This window comes from Physella acuta, unplaced genomic scaffold, assembly GCF_028476545.2.
Source record: "Physella acuta isolate Inbredline_101_S28 unplaced genomic scaffold, ASM2847654v3 ptg000017l, whole genome shotgun sequence".
Lineage (NCBI taxonomy): Eukaryota > Metazoa > Mollusca > Gastropoda > Physidae > Physella > Physella acuta.
In genome coordinates, this window is record NW_026731537.1 from 3734215 (window position 1) to 3753084 (window position 18870).

General features: G+C 38.9%; 1 protein-coding gene across 4 annotated transcripts in view; it reads right to left on the bottom strand.

Moving 5' to 3' along the window:
- The window catches only part of LOC131939008 (uncharacterized), a 90766-nt gene that overhangs the window by 41180 nt on the left and 30716 nt on the right, over positions 1-18870 (bottom strand). For all 4 annotated transcript variants that reach the window (XM_059297266.1, XM_059297258.1, XM_059297280.1 and 1 more), the window contains exons 4-5: positions 7962-8089; positions 1693-1879 (exon numbers count right to left, since the gene is read on the bottom strand). In XM_059297266.1, the coding sequence (XP_059153249.1) occupies positions 1693-1879; positions 7962-8089 (315 nt within the window). The remainder of the gene's footprint in view (positions 1-1692; positions 1880-7961; positions 8090-18870) is intronic.

Below are 18870 nucleotides of genomic sequence, written 5' to 3' on the forward strand. Positions count from 1 at the left end.
TTTCGTTCTGTATTAAAATATTAGGTTACTTTTCGAAAAATCCATTAGTCATTTATCTAATATTGATTATCTAATATTTTTTAATTAATCTCAGTCATTAGAAAAAAAGTTATTAATTGTGTGTTTTTTTTTAATTTTTAAATTTTTAAAAATGAGAAATAAAAATTAGTATAAGCTAAACATCTCGCGTTGCTTTTTTAAAAACAATAAAATGTATTGATTAGTGTAATAGAAACTGATAATGGCATTGCCTTTATAATACTTTATATGCCACTTCTTTTAAAAAGTCGAACTAAAACATGTGTTTATTTAGAATCCGAAACAATATTCGGAAACGGCTTCTAGAAGAAACTTTGGACAATAGTTTATTGACATGTTAGTGGCGGTGTAATACTTTAAAGTGAGGGCACAGAATGTCCGCGGGCGGTGGGGCGTCGAAATATCGCATCAGTGGGGAGTTGAAATGTCACATCAGTGCTAGAGACCAACTGTACAGTGCGAGGAAAGGCCTTTGAAATCAAACAGACGACTAAATTAAAAAACGAGAAGTCGGAGCAATAACGCTGAGCGAGGCTCCGGGCTCTTTCAATTAGGGAGAGATATTGCTTTTTGCTTGCAATCGAAATACTACAAATGGAGGAATTAAAAGTTTGATTCGAATATCAAGGGCGCTAGACAAATCTTTTATTAGAAGATTTTTCTCTCTCCGGGGACTTTCAATTTTCGTTTCTTGAAGTGCCGCACTGGGAATTTGTTTTTTTTTTTTTGTTTGTGTCTTTCAAATAAAATGGCTTATGGTCGCGATCTGGAGTTTTTTTTTTTTTTTTCGTTTTTTTTCCGTGTTCAGCTTGGGTTAGTGTTTTAAAATGGGAGGGCGGGTTAAGGCGGAGAGGGTAAAAAATCGATGGGAGGCTCGCAGGATCGGAATCAGCGACGTGAAGAGCCACTACACTGCCCCAGACTCCCTTAAAAACGTGTTTGTCTTCGCCGTATTTAATGGACACTGATACAAGCCAGATTTAAAACAAAAAAAAATCCTTGATGGCTGAGATTTACATGGACAAAAACTTGGAAAAAAAAAATTTGGTCGCTGCGTGGTTTTTTGGACAAAAAAAAACATCTCGTTGTAAAGTTTGCAATTGTGGATTTTTTTTTAAAGCTTGTGTGTTAAGACGGCGGTCTTAGAGGTGACGCTTGGTCGTAATTTAATTTTTCAAGACATCGAGAGAAAATGGAAGGCGGTTCCTGGAACTGTAGGACAGCAGATTATAACGGTTTTTTTTTGCTGGCATTGTATGTGTACAGACATCGTGTAAAGTCCTATAATATACACATATATCGCTAACGAACATCTTTAGTAAACAGATTTTTAACATAAATAATTGGCACCATCGTCTTTAAGATACATACCTTACAGTAAGTAATGTAAATTCGTGTACTCATTATAGTTACCTGATGTACAAATAATATATTTATGGTGTACAAGAAAGTGTTTTTTGTGTACAAATAATAGATTTATATTGAACAAATAATAGATGAATGTGTACAAGCAATAATTACCTGCTATACAAGCAAACGTTACCTGCTAAACAAGCAATAGTTACCTAGTATACAAGCAATAGTTACCTGGTATACAAGCAATAGTTACCTGGTATACAGGCAATAGTTACGTGTTGTACAAGAGATATTTACCTGGGTGAGATGATGCCAGAATCTGAGGTCGTCCGCTCCAGTTTGGGAACCCCCGAGTCAGGCCTGAGTCCGATGTGTGACGCCATCGCCATGGGCTGCATCAGGTGGTGCATACTGAAGAAGTTTGAGAACTGCGGCATCGCGGGGTACCCGACTGGAGGGAACCCGTTCATCAGGGGTTTACGTTCTGTGGGGAGAAATAGGGTTCATTAGGGGTTTACGTTATGTGGGGAGAATTAGGGTTCATTAGGGGTTTGCGTTCTGTGGGGAGAAATAGGGTTCATTAGGGGTTTGCGTTCTGTGGGGAGAAATAGGATTTATTAGGGGTTTAGGTTCTGGGGGGAGAAATAGTAGGGTTCATTAGGGGTTTACGTTCTGTGGGGAGAAATGGTAGGGTTCATCAGGGGTTTACGTTATGTGGGGAGAAATGGTAGGGTTCATTAGGGGTTTGCGTTCTGTGGGGAGAAATAGGGTTCATTAGGGGTTTACGTTCTGTGGGGAGAAATGGTAGGGTTCATTAGGGGTTTACGTTATGTGGGGAGAAATAGGGTTCATTAGGGGTTTACGTTCTGTGGGAAGAAATGGTAGGGTTCATTAGGGGTTTACGTTCTGTGGGGAGAAATAGGGTTCATTAGGGGTTTACGTTCTGTGGGGAGAAATGGTAGGGTTCATTAGGGGTTTAGGTTCTGTGGGGAGAAATAGTAGGGTTCATTAGGGGTTCACGTTCTGGGGGAGAAATAGTAGGGTTCATTATGGGTTTAGGTGCTGTGTGAGAAAATGGTTCATTAGGGGTTTAGGTTCTGTGGGGAGAAATATGGTGCATTAGGGGTTTACGTTCTTTGAGAAGAAATATCAGGGTTCATTAGGGGTTCACGTTCTGTGGGAGAAATAGTAGGATTCATCAGGAGTTTACGTTCTATGGGGAGAAATATGGTTCATTAGGGGTTTACGTTTTTTTTATATATGAATGGTAGTATGGTTGACCAGCTATGTCTCCCAATAAGGTCGAGTTAGACCAACATCTACCATAAGATGTGGTAACACCTGGTTCAGCGAATTCAAATATTTGTTCAAGAAACTTCGGAAAGTAAAATATCCACTATCAATGATATTAATATTTCATGAAGAAACAAAATCACGTTTTAACGAAATAACATTTCGGATGAGAGATGGTATATAATTTTAAAAAAAAAATACATTAGGGTTAAAAAAAAAACCTTTACAATCATAATTTCGAAGATGAAAAGTATTTTTTACTGTTAATAGATTTTTATTCCCCTCATTACCTGTGTACAATAGTCGCCCTCATATTGACCGTATCATGTTGTTTTCTTTTCAGTAACCGTTGTCTCGACTGACAAGGGGCTATAACCTCATTTTTTGAATAGTAATTATCGAACTTTATTTGTGTGGCCGTATTTCCATTTCCTGTTAGTGTTTTCATTACTGGTTAGTACTTCGTCCTGACTAGTCCACCCTCCCCCCCCCCCCCCCCACCCTAACCTAACTTGGGAGTGTCCCCAGCTTGTAATGACGCTATCGAATACTTTCTGTTTCGGTGTCTTCGCCGTCTGTCATTACAAAAAATGGCGGGGTTCTAACTGTCGTCTGGCACGCCATTACCACAATCATAAGGCCCCACATCTTGTGGGCAGGATAACTCTTGGTTCGTTTTGTATTTGTCTCCCTTTTTACCCGGAAATGTATGATTTTATAAATTATTTTTTTTAAAGCGATGTTATCTTGGTTTTGTATTGCCATTTGAATTTATTTATTAATTACAAAACTTGTTATTTTTTAATTATTTTTTTTCATTTAAACCTTTCACATAATTAACTAAAGAATTATAAAAGCTAAGCTAGAACACACATTAATTAGATGATGTTTTATCTAGTGCACCATGCGCCAGCTTTAGAGTATAAATAATGCAATCTTCATTTTTTAAATTAATTTTTTTTTTAATTTTAAAAATTATGATGTTTTTACCACTTCCTTTTTTTGTAAGTAAAATCGGGGTTAAGACTTTAAAAAAAAAAAAAAAAAAAAAAAAAAAAAAAAAACTTTAAGCTTTAAAAAAAAAACTTTAGAGTTGTATTTACAAAACAAAAGAAATTCTGCCCTTAGTTTGATATTTTTCTCTCCACAGCACACGATACGGTTTGATTTATTTGATACAGAACTGCTGCAGACGACGTATAAAAAGCGTGCAACATTTCTTGAGGATATCAATGTAAAAATACAATTGATCAAAAGCACTCGAACAAACCAAGGCAAAACCTGGGGAAAAAATGGGATCTCAGCCACTGAGCTCTCCTTACACGGCCTTTCATCTTTTGAGATATCCTCCCGGCTTTCTTTATGCCCGGATTCCGCAAGTAATTTGCCTCAGCAGGCGTGTGTCTCTGCTAGAAACTGCCGCCCGGTCCACGCGCGCTCTTTTGTCAAGCTCAGCAAATAACAGTTCCCTTCCGGTGTCGGGAGGGAGGGAGGGGGAGAGGCAGGGAGGATGTCATAGATAGATGGTGATAAAAATCCTGAGTCGCCACATGACAAATCGCTTTCCATCTTTACTTCAAGCAATTGTCAGGGTTTTGAGATTTCCGTGTTTTCCAGGCTCAGGGTTGGAGCGTTGTGAGATTCACTTGGAAGCGAAGGCAGTGAGTTGTCTGGTAGAGGACGAGCGGAGAACGAGGGACGGTACTGGTGAGAGGCTGAGCTATGCGGACGTACAAGAAAACCAGAAACAAAGAAAATGGGAGAAAAAAAATGTCGAGACACAGAACGAGGATTCTCAAAACGAGAGCGAGTGTTCCGTTTCATTCTGCGGCGGCCGTACAGGAGAAGCCATCAGTGGTGGGGGAGATATCGAGGATATTATTGGCATTGTTCGGGGCGGCGGGCGCGCGAGGACACTGAGACGGAATGGCGGCTGACAATACTAGAGAGATGGATCTAGCAGGGCGCGCTGTCAAAGGGACGTAATTCACCTGTCCCGTGGATCAACAACAGGGGGTTGACTCAAAACGTTTATCCCTCCCTGGAGATGCTCTCCAGTGGTGAAAACACACATTTTCGCTTAAAGACCGACCCAAGCGATGAAATGGATTTTCAAATTTTTTGAATGTTCATAAAAAATGGAGAGGAAGTGGAATGGTTTTTTGTGTTGGAGGAAGTGTGGAGGGGGGGGGGGGTTCTGTGTACCCTCAACGTCACGTGATAGACTAGTAACAAATCCAGTGCAAAGGTCAAATTAAAATTGCCTAATTGAAAATACACAATTGAAAATATTTTTCAACATTCCGATTGTACATTTCACTGTAAATATTTGTGTACGAATAAGGTAAAGAAAAATAAAATTGTAAATTTAACTCAACTAAAAAAAGTGATTTCTGCAGCATTAAAAAAAGCGTGCTATCGTGTATATACTTGTGTAAATCACAGAGAGCGTGTAGTTACATTATGACAAAACAATTTTTTTGAAGTTATGATTAATACACCGAGGGATTATGTCCCCAGAGGATTATGTCATAAGGGGATTATGTCACATGGGGATTATATCACCAGGGGATTATGTCACCAGAGGATTATGTCACCAGGAGATTATGTCACTAGGATTATATCTCTAGAGGATTATGTCACCAATCACGTCATCCAAGGAACCCATCCCACTGACGTATACAAATGTACAGTAAAACCCACGTGATCTAGTAGCCGAACCAATAACTGCTCGTCCCTCGATGTAACTCTCGCTCCACGTGCATCCAACACTCGACCAGCCTGGCTAGTGGCTGGTACAGGCCACGCCTACAGTACTCACACACTCACTCACACACACTCACACACTCGCACACACACACACACTGAAGCATCTATTACTATTACATTTAATGCAAGCCTAATTATCAAACCGGAACCAGCGGTTTCTCTATCAAAGCAAGTCATCAAGCAGGTCTTAGAAAAGTGACCCCACGCGGGCAACGTCAGGCGGAACTCGGAGACATGTTCCGGTCGTTCCCTCGCAGACGCTCGTACACTGCATTAAGATTGTTCTAGAGAAGTTCTAGAGCGCACAAAAACAGTCAGAAATTTCTTTCACATTAGATTAGGTTTCAGTTTTCAAATTGTAACTCTTGTTACATACCTGCATATATATATATATATATATATATATATATATATATATATATATATATATATATATATATATATATATATATATATATATATATATATATATATATATATATATCCTATATATATGTATAGACGTATTTGCGTTTATGAATATGGTTGTGATATTGTACAGCACAATTAAAACAACTTAATCTTGATATATTGCTGTTTCTAGTTTGAATAAAATAAAACACATTTTAAAATATAATTTTTTAATATATTTGGCAACATTGACGTTTTTTCCCCCTTTTAAGGTTATATCTTTAACTTTTAAGTACGCCCACCTCGTGACGAAAACTCGGAAGAATCAATCGCTAGCAAAGACGAACAAAAGAACAAAACACGCTGAAAAAAATAACCAAGTTTAACATCAACAAAAAAAAAAACCAACTGAAGAAATGAAAAGAAATAAACACACAAAATTTGATAAAATAGCTACTAGAAAAAAAAAAGAACTAAAACAACGCACACAAAGCACCATCAGAAGAAAGAGAAAAAAAAAAGAAAAACAAAACGTCTACAAAGTTCTGGTCGAGCCTCAAAGAAACACGACATCACCATCACTGAGGTTAATCGTCAATGCAGTTTTAGCCCGCACCGGAAGTGATATTTTGGCGCTAACATCAGATCAAACTATCGCGAGAGATCGCGAGACTGTAGGAACGTGATCTTGAAAAAAAGACATGGGCTAATGTTTCGTTTTTTGGTTGCTGTTTGAGGGTTTTCTTGTTACCCTGACAAACAGAAGATGTCAGATTCTGTTGTCCATAGATTGATAGCCAAATCAATCAGAAACGTTTACTTAATAAGATATAATATACTGAAGCCTTGTACTACTTGTAAAAACGCTTAAAATTGACCTGATTAAATTACATAATGGAAATATTATTGACTGTATTGAATTTGAAATTAATTTTGACCTAAATTAATTAATATTTGTCTAATATAAAACGAGAATCAATCTACAGATCAGTCTAAAATTCAAGATAAATTTTATCAATTTTTCAAACGAATATCTTGAAAGATTTTATCAATGTGTAAAAGAGATTTGTTCCGCTAAAAAAAGGGAACAAACTCGCTGAGTTTGTGTTTGAAAGTTTTTATTTGATGTTTATTTGCCGAAGTTTTTTCTCCGTAGGAAAAATATATCTCTATCTTTCTGTCGTAAGCGTCTAGATATGCCAAATGTGTTTATAAGCGATGCTAATAGCGGGCTGTTTTTACCCATCGCTCCGACTGCTAATGAGGAAAAACAACTTTTTTTCCCGGCCTAGTTCCACAGACATATGTTTTTCTATAGACTTCCGTAATCAGGGGCAACAAGAACGAGAATCTCTAATGGCTTTATCAGAGTTACTGTTCCGTCTCGCTTCTTTGACGATGCTGCTATGGAATTTGCAGGCGGCGTTGGCCGCTCCGTGTTGCAGAACAATTACAACTTGACATTTCTAAAAAAAATTGTCAAGTTTAACATTTTGACAAAACTCCGGGGTTATAAAACTACCAGGACATAAATATTTATTTGTGTATTTATTTGTTTGAGATCACAGCTCCTCTCTGCGGTAATTAGCCGGTTATATTAGCCGGGAAGTTATGCCCGACAACCTCCTGTATTTGCGTTGGTACCCAGCCAAGGTTTATATTTGCTAATAGACAGCCACGGGCAGAGAACTCCGCTCCAACGATGGGAATTTAATTACCGCCCCTTCCAGTGTGAATGTTAGTCAGCTACATATTAGAGAAGTTAAAAAAATATTTCCGCTGAATCATTTTTCTTGGGTATCGACATACCATAAGGTTGGGGGTGGGGGTGGATGGGGGATGGTGGGGGTACCTAGTTCAAGCAGGATTTAAATAGAACCAGATATTATAGTAAAAATAAATTACGCCTATGCATAAATTAGTAATTAGTCCGTGTTTGGGGTTTTAATAAGGGGAGATTATCGCAGCTATTGCAGTGATCTAGGTGTTGATAAGCTCAACTTTTGAATGGATTACAGTAGTGTGGGTGCAGACAAAAATGTTGTCCATAGACTTGTTACAGCGGGTTAAAGAAAACAATGGTGTGTGGATTAGTGGGGTGAGCGGAAACGTACCGTAAAACCTCTGGTCGTATGGATACTCCCCCGGGATATCCAGCTTCCGTCTCTTTAGTTTCTCCAGGACGTCGTTATCCACTGGATTAGTGGAATGTACTCGTTTTGGGGGGCGGCCTGGCCGGGCGCTGTGGATAAACACACACAAACTTAACACTGTGGATAAACATACACAAACTTAACACTGTGGATAAACACACAAAAACTTAACACTGTGGATAAAAAACACACACAAACTTAACACTGTGGATAAAAAACACACACAAACTTAACACTGTGGATAAACACACACAAACTTAACACTGTGGATAAAAAACACACACAAACTTAACACTGTGGATAAACACACACAAACTTAACACTGTGGATAAACACACACAAACTTAACACTGTGGATAAACACACACAAACTTAACACTGTGGATAAACACACACAAACTTAACACTGTGGATAAACACACACAAACTTAACACTGTGGATAAAAAACACACACAAACTTAACACTGTGGATAAAAAACACACACAAACTTAACACTGTGGATAAACACACACAAACTTAACACTGTGGATAAAAAACACACACAAACTTAATACTGTGGATAAACACACACAAACTTAACACTGTGGATAAACACACACAAACTTAACACTGTGGATAAACACACACAAACTTAACACTGTGGTGACGTAGAGGGTGGGTAGTTTATGCTAGTTCAAACAATGAGAAATTAGTAGAATAACCAGGAGTAGAAAATAGACCAGACAATGCACAATAGGTGTAGACGAGTAATTAGACAGTTTCTTAAGACAGACTCTGGGTAGATACCTGTGTAAGACAAACTATAATAAAGCTACCTGTGTAAGAATTCTGTAACGCATCTACTGTTTAAAGTATTATCTAAAACAAGTAATTAAATGTCTAAGACAACTTCTAATAAAGCCACCTGTTTAAGACATTCACTAACACAGGTAAATGTCTAAGAAAGTCTCTAATACACAGTAGCGTACGCAGGGGGGGAGCAGGGGGAGCGGCCGCTCCCCCTCTGGTCATTTTTAGCAAAGTGGCGCCTTTTTGGAAACTTTTTAAACTCAAAGTTTTAAACATTGATATTTGTTAAAAAATTATCTTTGGTCGGCACATTTGAAACGTAAATCTCTGTGAATATTGTTTTTTTTTTCAATTACCAGTAAAAGATGTGTGAGCAATACAGTGATCTAACCCATATCTTCTCATTATTTTTTATCTTTAAAGAACACAAAAAGTCAGTAGCTTATTAAAAAGTGCATAAGCTGAATTGTAAGACCGATATATTAATTACACATAGGCTATCATTCCGATCGTTTTACTATTCTATTGAAAAGCTGGCTTTTTATACCAACTCTGATTTAAAAAAACTTTCATTATGCTGTATCACTTGAGCATTTATAATGACAATATATTTAATTCTGATTGTAGACAAAATATTTTTGTAAAAACGAATAGTGCTAAGCTACTTTATTAGATTCAAAAGTAATTATTGCTTTGTTTTGATATTTACAATAAAATGCGTAGACATATACATATTTATATTAAGATATTGATTATTTCCCCTTTTCATTAGTCTTAACACATGTCCCAAGAATTATTATGTAATTTTTTTTACAAGAATTTCGAAACAGATTATGCCGCGTTTATTGTTTTTGGTTGTAGTATGTTTATACATATATATATATATATATATATATATATATATATATATATATATATATATATATATGTGTGTGTGTGTGTGTGTGTGTTTAGAGTGATACCATATTTATTTGTCTCGTCGGCCTACATTGTGTGTTTTTTTTTTCAATTTCTTCAGAGTGCTAATTTAAATTTTATTTTACATCACATCCAAGCAATAACATACAGCTTTTATATATATATATATATATATATATATATATATATATATATATATATATATATATATATATAGATATATATATATATATATATATATATATATATATATATATATATATATATATATATATATATATATATATATAAAATATTACAAATTCGGCGCCTTTTTTGCTATTTCCGCTCCCCCTACAACGAAAACCTGGATACGCCTCTGCTAATACAGGTAGATGTATAAGATCGTTTCTAATACAGGTTAATCTCTAAGATAGTTATTAATACAACCACCTGTCTAAGACATCCATTAATACGGGAAAATGTCAAAGACAGTCTCTATCTAATACAACTACCTGTCTAATTCAGTCATTAAAAGATTTGAATATCCAAAGTGCAGGAATTGTGGTACTAGTAGTCACATTGTATGGAATCTAGGTGCTACACGGTGCCATAGTATTAGTGCATAATATATGTGATAGTATACGTGACGTAAGGTGACATTTTGGTGTACAGTGTGATAAAGGTGACATCTTGGTGTACAGTGTGATAAAGGTTACATAAGCGTGTTGAAATGTAATGTGAAGCGGGTATTTTACAGTTTTTAGGAAAACGCTTTTGATATTAAGTAAATTTGGTTTTATTTGTTTTTGTTTTTAAAATGTGACCTGGTGTATTTTGTGTTGTCAACAACAGAATGTAACGTCAGTCAGCAGTCACACAGTACGAGTTCGTGTCCAGCACATCCCCAAATCGCCCTCCCCCCCCCCCCCCCCCACACACACCCCGACAGTGAGTGCTCATCTTACCCCCACCCTTACCCACCTCGCGTCTTTTGGTATCAGCACACCTCATCACCGGGTCAACCACCCGTGCCCGGGGGGCGCCACCTCTCCAGGTGAGATAAAATATCGTCACCCTTTGACCCGGCGGTTCTTGATTTAATTGAAACATTCACACACTAAGAGCCGGGGGGTCGGGATGAGTAGAGGAGGGGGGGGGGTAGTGTGAGAAGCTGATGGAGTGAACGACGCTATACACGACATATCTCAGCCCCGCGGTGCCAGAGTCAGATTTCTGATTATGACGAGATGAGCAGACTAAGAAGATCCGTTTGTGGATGGGATTTAAGAGAAGGGGGGGGGGGGGGGAGATGGATGTGGGGAGGGGGATTTAATAGACAACAAAGACAAGGGTCGAAGATTGTTTTAAAAGTCTTAAAGAGCAAACCACGTGATCATTGGAACGTGACGTCAACGTGCACATTTGGGTTAAAGATGCGTGGAGCAGAAGATCTAGTTGAAATCGTGACGTCATTGTTTAATATTGCGCTGAGGGGATGGAGAACCAGATGGTGAGGGTGGGATGTGGGAGGGGGGAGGTGTAAAGGGAAATAGGGCGTGGTAGGGTGGTGGGGTGGTGGGGTGGTGACAGTTTGAGCTGGGGAGATCACTAGAGATGGATGCTGTCCTGAAAAATTCAATTCAAGAAATTCACTAATGCACGTCATTTGGGGGCTTGGTCGGGTTGTTCAACCAATCTTCAAGACATTCTTTTTTGGGAGGGGGGGGGGATTATTTAAAGGATTTTTTGTGTGGAAAAGATGTGGTTTTGAGTGAGTGAGTGAGTGTGTGTGCGTGTGTGTGTGTGTGTGATTGATGAAATTTATGATGATCATTGTTCGACATTCATTGCTCATTGTCATGTAAACAAAAGCTCCAGGCTTAGGTATCTGATTATGTCCGTATGCTTAAATATGTGTTAGGTCCATAGATTTAGGTAAGTGTTATCGAAGTGGTGTTTAGCTTTGATTGAATTAAGAAGGACAATAACAATGAAGATTGTTTTTTTTTTTAAATAAAACGTTGAATTAAAAATCTCCATTCTATTTGTTGAAATTTAGACCTCTTGAAGAAGAGGAATAAAAATAATTGAATTTTTTTTTAAAGAAACCGTTTGATTTTTTTTACTTCTTCGACCTCCAACAGGAACACACACAGGACGGAAGAGGTGGGGGGTGGGGATGGGGTGTTAAAAGTCTCATCAAATCACGCTCTATAACACAACAGCAAACACATTATTTTATTATTATCATTATCACCGAGGCCACCAGTTAGCAGAAGGCAAAGGGTTAATGCCGGCCTATCATTTCCTAGCAAACAATCACCAGTGTCAGCCCCACAACGGGACCACTGACTTGACAACCGAGGCCAACAAGGCCAAAAAATACGTGTCCGGTGGTAAAAGTTGTCGCCCCTTTTTCTCTCTTTCACTCTCCTTACAAGATCGCGTTTGTTTCCCTTGATTGTCGGTTCCCCCATCTATTGTGGTCGATCTCTATTTGAGACATTTATAAAGCCGCGCTGATGTTTCAAAGCTGGTCTTTTTTTTTTTACAAAAAAAATTATCATTCTGATTTTGAAAAGAATGAACTAGAAAAAAAAATTGAAATATTTAAATGAATCAGATAAAATGATGAGCTTGGATTCAGGGGTATTATTTTGTAAGTGGTGAGTTCTATCCTGTGTTTGTCATGTCCTATTGTGTCCTGTTGTGTCCTGTTGTGTCCTGCCCGCCGACCAGGGAAAGGCTAGTTTCGATACTTGTCACGGTCGGCCTTTGACAGGGTCGGTTGGTACCGGGGTGAGGCCGGTGTTTTTCATCCGCTTTCACTATTGTCGGGTTGTCGACGGTTGTTCTTGTATTGTGGTTGCGACAGACGAACAGGTTGTTCGTCCCCACTCAGGCGGGTTGGAGAGGACGTTGTGTCCTGTGTGTTACATGAATTCAAAATTTTATTTTACAAAAAAAAAAAAAAATAGAAAAAAAATTGAACCATTGACCAGTTCAAAGTTATTTATTTGTTGAGTATGCTTCAAACTTTCACCCTTTCAAATAAATTAAACTTTTTTTTTTTTGGTGGTAATCAATCAGTTAATTTTTTTTTTGGAGACCAAAGGGGCGAAACTTCGGTGTTCTTCACAATTCGTTGTACAATAATGGTTGAAGAGTTGTCTTTAAGATAGTAGCTTTTATGTTCATATGATTAAAACATCGTCAACAGTTGAACGTTTGATGTTATCAACAGTTGAATGTGTAATGTTATCAATGGTTGAACTTTGATGTTATCAACAGTTGAACGTATGATGTTATCAACAGTTGAACACGTGAAGTTATCAACAGTTGTGCGTGTGATGTTATCAACAGTAGTACGTGTGATGTTATGATCACATTAAGTGTTACTTCTAATTAGTAAACAATTTATGCACAAGAAGAACATTTTTTTAGGGGCCTGTTCGAGTCTTTATGGCGCCCATGAGTCAACCCAGCTCTAATGGGTACCTGACTCTGTTTGGGCAAGTAAAGACGCCAGTCATATTGCTGACCATGTTATCCCTTCATATGAAGAGTTAATAGAAACAGGTATATTCTACTTCATCTGTCCTATTGACCGCCGCGTTGGAAATGATAATTTTGGAACTTACTTCAGCAAATATTTATCAATTGAAACCAACATACCTACAGTTAACAAAACCTACAGTTAACAAAGGGCAAAACTAAAATGTCAGAGACCCTGTTAGCCCTTTTTGATTTTTATGTTCACTTGTTTATAATTTATGAAACAGAAATATTGCACTGTTGACCTCGATTGCTGAAGTACCCTATTTTTTATTTCTTTTATTGTTATCTCCAAACAGGGTTAAGAGGGTGGTGGATTTTACGGGTTACCAAAACCAACAAGTAGAGTGTGCCCCGCCTAAACTTGCGGCTTTCTCGGAGGTTCGGGTTGTAAAAGACACTTATCATTAACACTGATAAAATGCTCTTCATATATGTATGTTTTATTCTGCAGAATATATCGTTTAAAATAATCGAATCCGGAATAAGAAAATACTTTTTGTCTTCATTTTTCAGATTTAATTTTAATACAATATTAAAGTAGTAAAGAGTTTTAAAAGGTGTTATTATTAAGTAGTTGTTTTTTTTTCCACTTTATGAAATGTTGAGTTAGTTCCGAATTTTTAAATTCTAGAACGAGGCTTAATATGACGTCGAAAATTGGCCAGATTTTTTTTCTCCACAGCCGTCACAAAGACAACATGCGCCGTATAAATTGACCAATAGAAAGCGAGCAGTGATGTCATCAATCAGACGACCTCACGTCTGCGTGGAAAGATTTCTCGAAAAACAACAAGTTATTACTTGTAGCCTAATAAATGACCACACACCCAGATCATAATTTCAACTTTTATTGCTCCTTTTCATGCACCCTCCCTCCCTCCCTCCTCACCATCTCCTTTCTTTCCTCCCTCCTCCTTTACTCTCTCGGCAAGCGCCGTACAACGCGGCAAAACCAGGCGAATAAATCTCTGACCCGAGCTATGCCAGCAGACGTCAGGTCCATCAGATTTCTAAATTATATTCTTTTTATTGCCCTCCCACATGCAAGCTATTTACACGGGTGACCTGTCATTCGCAACGCACGTCATTAAAGTGACCTAAAGGTGCCCTAACGCGGGATGCATTCACTTATTACTTGTAATTACTTTAACCAAATAAAATACTGAAATAATTTAAAATATAGATATTTTGAGGACATTTTTCTTTTTAAAAATAATTTAAAAGGTTCCTTATTTTTATGTTTTACGGTAATTTTCAAACTGGTTCTGCATGCGTTGTACGGTATAGAAAAATCTTCCGACCATTACATTTTATCAAGATTATACTTGATAACTGAGAAGCACATTGCGATTTGTTTCGTGATATTTGCGGTAATGAAACAAGTTTTTCAAAACTTCCGCACTGCAGCATTGACATTAAATCTTCCGAATGTCGCGTTTTTCGCATCGGTAACGCGCGGAATAAAATGTGATACTGTTATTAAGCTCAGCCCGCCTGTTTTAACAACCCTCTGGCAACCAGCACTACCTTTGTTTACAATCTTTCTGGCCGCGTTTATGCCAGTTTGCGTTTGAGAGCCGAATAAAGGAAACGTTTGGCATGAAATTGCTTTTGTTATTATTTTCTTTGTGCGGTTGTTTTTTAGGTTTAGCTTTATAGTTCATGTATCTGTGAAATTTTGTGCTGTAGTTTTTAGGTTCAGCTTTGTAGTCATGTATCTAAGAAATTTCGTGCTGTAGTTTTTAGGCCTAGCTTTATAGTTCTAGTATCTGTGAAATTTTGTACTGTAGTTTTTAGGTTCAGCTTTATAGTTCATGTATCTGTGAAATTTTGGCATAGTTGATTTGAAAACAGTCCTTGAACTAGTGATGAACAGTTAGTTGTAGTATTCTCACAAATAAAAGACGTTTCGACCCAAGGTCTTCGCCAGCACACTGTGGTTAAAAACAAGAAAAAAGACAAACAGTGAAATAATTTTGAATTTAGCTCGACAGGTGAAAACACGTCTAAATGAAAAGACGCGTGTTAAAGGATGCTTGGGCGACGTATTAGGGTAGGGGTCCTTGGGCGTTACTGCATGAATTATTGGGGCATTTTCAGCGATGCCAACATCAGCTTGAAGGAATATTATTGGAAATTACGTTTGGTTATTGGACGTAATTGGTTATTGGACGTAATGGATACAAGTTGTTTGCTAAACATTAAGAGTTAGATCACTAGCGTCTTTGGGGTAGGGGCGTTGTTCTAGGTGTGAGCTAAATAAAACTCAGCTCAGATGACATCACGTGATCGGTTCATAGTCTTCAGATGTCAGCCAAATTGTTAGAAATGTGAATAGGAATTCTGTTATCCTGCTGAATAAGTGACATTTGAGTTCAAATGTCAAATACCAGCTAGTATGATGACATGTATTTACACATTATTCATGCCAACCAACGATGGTGACATTTGATTAGGGCTTGGTTGTCTATTTATATCAGTTCTAAACTTATATAACACTACCATTATCTACTAGATTCATGCTTTATTAGTCCTAAACTATATTATTCACATACAATATCCGACACTATAAACTATATCTGTTACATATTACAAGATACATATAAAAAAAAACGTTATACGATATGCATTATTACATGTTAACAATATGTAAACGACTTGATAACTCGGTTGAGTTTAGATCGGACCCCAGTCTCAATGTGATTTAACGAGCTCCAGACATTTCCAAAGGGCACTTAGTTTTCACAGCAATTGAACACCAACAAACGTACGTAGTTCCTGGTCGGGCGATATAAAGAGGGCGAATATACCACAATAAACGGGGCAATAAACAGTGCAAAGTATGTCTACCAAACAGTCGTAATCAATGCTGCAAAGTAGAGTCACGTGACGCAAGTCAAGGGTCACGTGACGCAAGTCAAGTGTCACAAACACAAGTCTGTAAATCAGAAGGTGAAGAGACAAAACAAGTGACGTAGTGTGGAGCCCGGGGTTAGAGTTTGACTTGAAGGGTGGAGCCGGGGTTAGGGTTTAAGTTGATGGGTGTAGCCCGGAGCTAGGGTTTGACTTGATGAATGTAGTGTGAAGCTAGGGTTTGACTTGATGGGCGGAGCCCGGAGCTAGGGTTTGACTTGATGGGCGGAGCCCGGAGCTAGGGTTTGACTTGATGGGTGGAGCCCGGAGCTTGGGTATGATTTGATTTGATGGGTGGAGCCCGGAGTTAGGGTTTGACTTGATGGGCGGAGCCCGGGGTTAGGGTTTGACTTGATGGGTGGAGCCCGGAGCTAAGGTTGGACTTGATAAGTGTAGTGTGGAGCCTGAAGTTAGGGTTTGACTTGATGGGTGGAGCCCGGAGCTAGCGTTTGACTTGATGGGTGGAGCCCGGAGCTAGAGTTTGACTTGATGGGTGGAGCCCGGAGCTAGGGTTTGACATGATGGGTGGAGCCCGGAGGTAGGGTTTGACATGATGGGTGGAGCCCGGAGGTAGGGTTTGACGTGATGGGTGGAGCCCGGGGTTAGGGTTTGACTTGATGGGTGGAGCCCGGGGTTAGGGTTTGACTTGATGGGTGGAGCCCGGAGCTAGGGTTTGACATGATGGGTGGAGCCCGGAGCTAGGGTTTGACTTGATGGGTGGAGCCCGGAGCTAGGGTTTGACTTGATGGGTGGAGCCCGGAGTGAGGGTTTGACTTGATGGGTGTAGTGTGGAGCCCGGAGCTAGGGTTTTACCTGATGGGTGGAGCCCAGAGCTAGGGTTTGACTTGATGGGTGGAGCTTGGAGCTAGGGTTTGACTTGATGGCTAAGCTCGGAGCTTAAAGCTGTCCTGACAACAATCGTGACGATAGATTTATGGCCTGAGTTTCGTGACGGAGGATTAGAGTCAAAGTTATGACGTCAAGATTACGATCGACGGTAATAAGAAGGGCCCTGTGTGTGTGGTATTAAGGATGTGTTTATAGCTTGTGTAGGGAGGGGTGAGTGGGGCACTTGGTGTTACATATCCTTATCAGAATGTATGTGTGGTCACATTTGTGGGGTCATTTTCTACATTAAACGTGGTCTTATTTCCCTTTTATTTTATCTTCTTATTGTCTTCTACAACGGTCCTAAACTTAAGATCCTTTTGTTTGTCTTAGTTTCAAGAGTTATAGAGAAAAAATGCCTTTCAAGGGAGATAATTCATTAGACAGTAAATTAATTTTGTTTTTGTCCTTTCTATAGCTTTCTTCTGTCGTAAAAATTGTATGATTTTCTCTCTTCTTTAAAAAATAGTGCTCACCTCGACAGAAGATTTAAAATGTCAACAAAGTAAGTTACAACAATTCCTCTTTTTTTTTTTAACAAAAAATCTCGAAAGACAGGTGTTTAATGAAAGATACTTCTCGCTCTTCAATTTTTTTTTCTCTCACCTGCCCGTAAATGACACCAGAAGTTGCATCGTCTAAACACTAGGTCGTCTGCTACTTAAAGTAGTCGCCCCTGACAGTACGAACACCCCCCCCCCCCCCCAACAAAGAAATACCAAACTACAGAAGCACGCGTGTCAAGAAGCAAAGGGTTAACCTGAGCTGACAGCAAGCATGAATGGAACAACCACCAGGATACTTAACCCCTAATGGGCCAATTACAGCTCGGCTGACAAGGTGGGCGACGGAAGGCTTCTGACGGTAAGCGCAGGGTGAGTTGCACGTGGTAATAACCGACGCTTTGTAGATGGTCGGATACTCAGGTGTACGGTGTACGTCAGTAGATGGTCGGATACTCAGGTGTACAGTGTACGTCAGTAGATGGTCGGATACTCAGGTGTACGGCAGTAGATGGTCGGATACTCAGGTGTACGCCAGTAGATGGTCGGATACTCAGGTGTACGGCAGTAGATGGTCGGATACTCAGGTGTACGCCAGTAGATGGTCGGATACTCAGGTGTACGGCAGTAGATGGTGGATACTCTACGTCAGTAGATGGTCGGATATCAGGTGTACATAGTGTATATAGTGGCAAGGCTACTGTGATACCACATACATAACCACCACCCCCTTCCCCTCCCCCCCCCCCCCAGCACACACTCACAAACGACGTGTTAAGTACCACGTATATCCCCCAGCTTCCATAGGTACTCACACGATATGAAATGTCACATCAGGAACCACATCTTAATACAGCCGGTCATACAAAGACGACATTCGTCTTACCTCACCGAGTCTCTAAAGAACTACTCACTCAGATACTAACCCAATGAAATCAGGACCCTCTTTTTAGAAACCTGTTAAGGTACTAGTCCGCCAAAAAGAGGAACAAATCTTCCTAATAAGAGAAAGTAACCAACCTTTCTAATAAAAGGAGGTAACAAACATTCTTAATATAAAAAATAAGCAACCCAAACAAGTGACAACCCCGTGTATAGCCAGATCTTAAAATGCTAACACAAAGAAGTGGCAACCACGTTTTTAGCAACCCGGTTAGAGACTGCCCCAGAAAAATTGACAATCCATTTCACAGAAACCATTTTTTAATCGCAGGCCAAATATCCGATACTATCTTCAACAACCATTTCAATTATGTAAGATAAAAAAAAAACATTTTTCCAACCCGTATAGCAATCACAAATATCAACCCTTTTCAA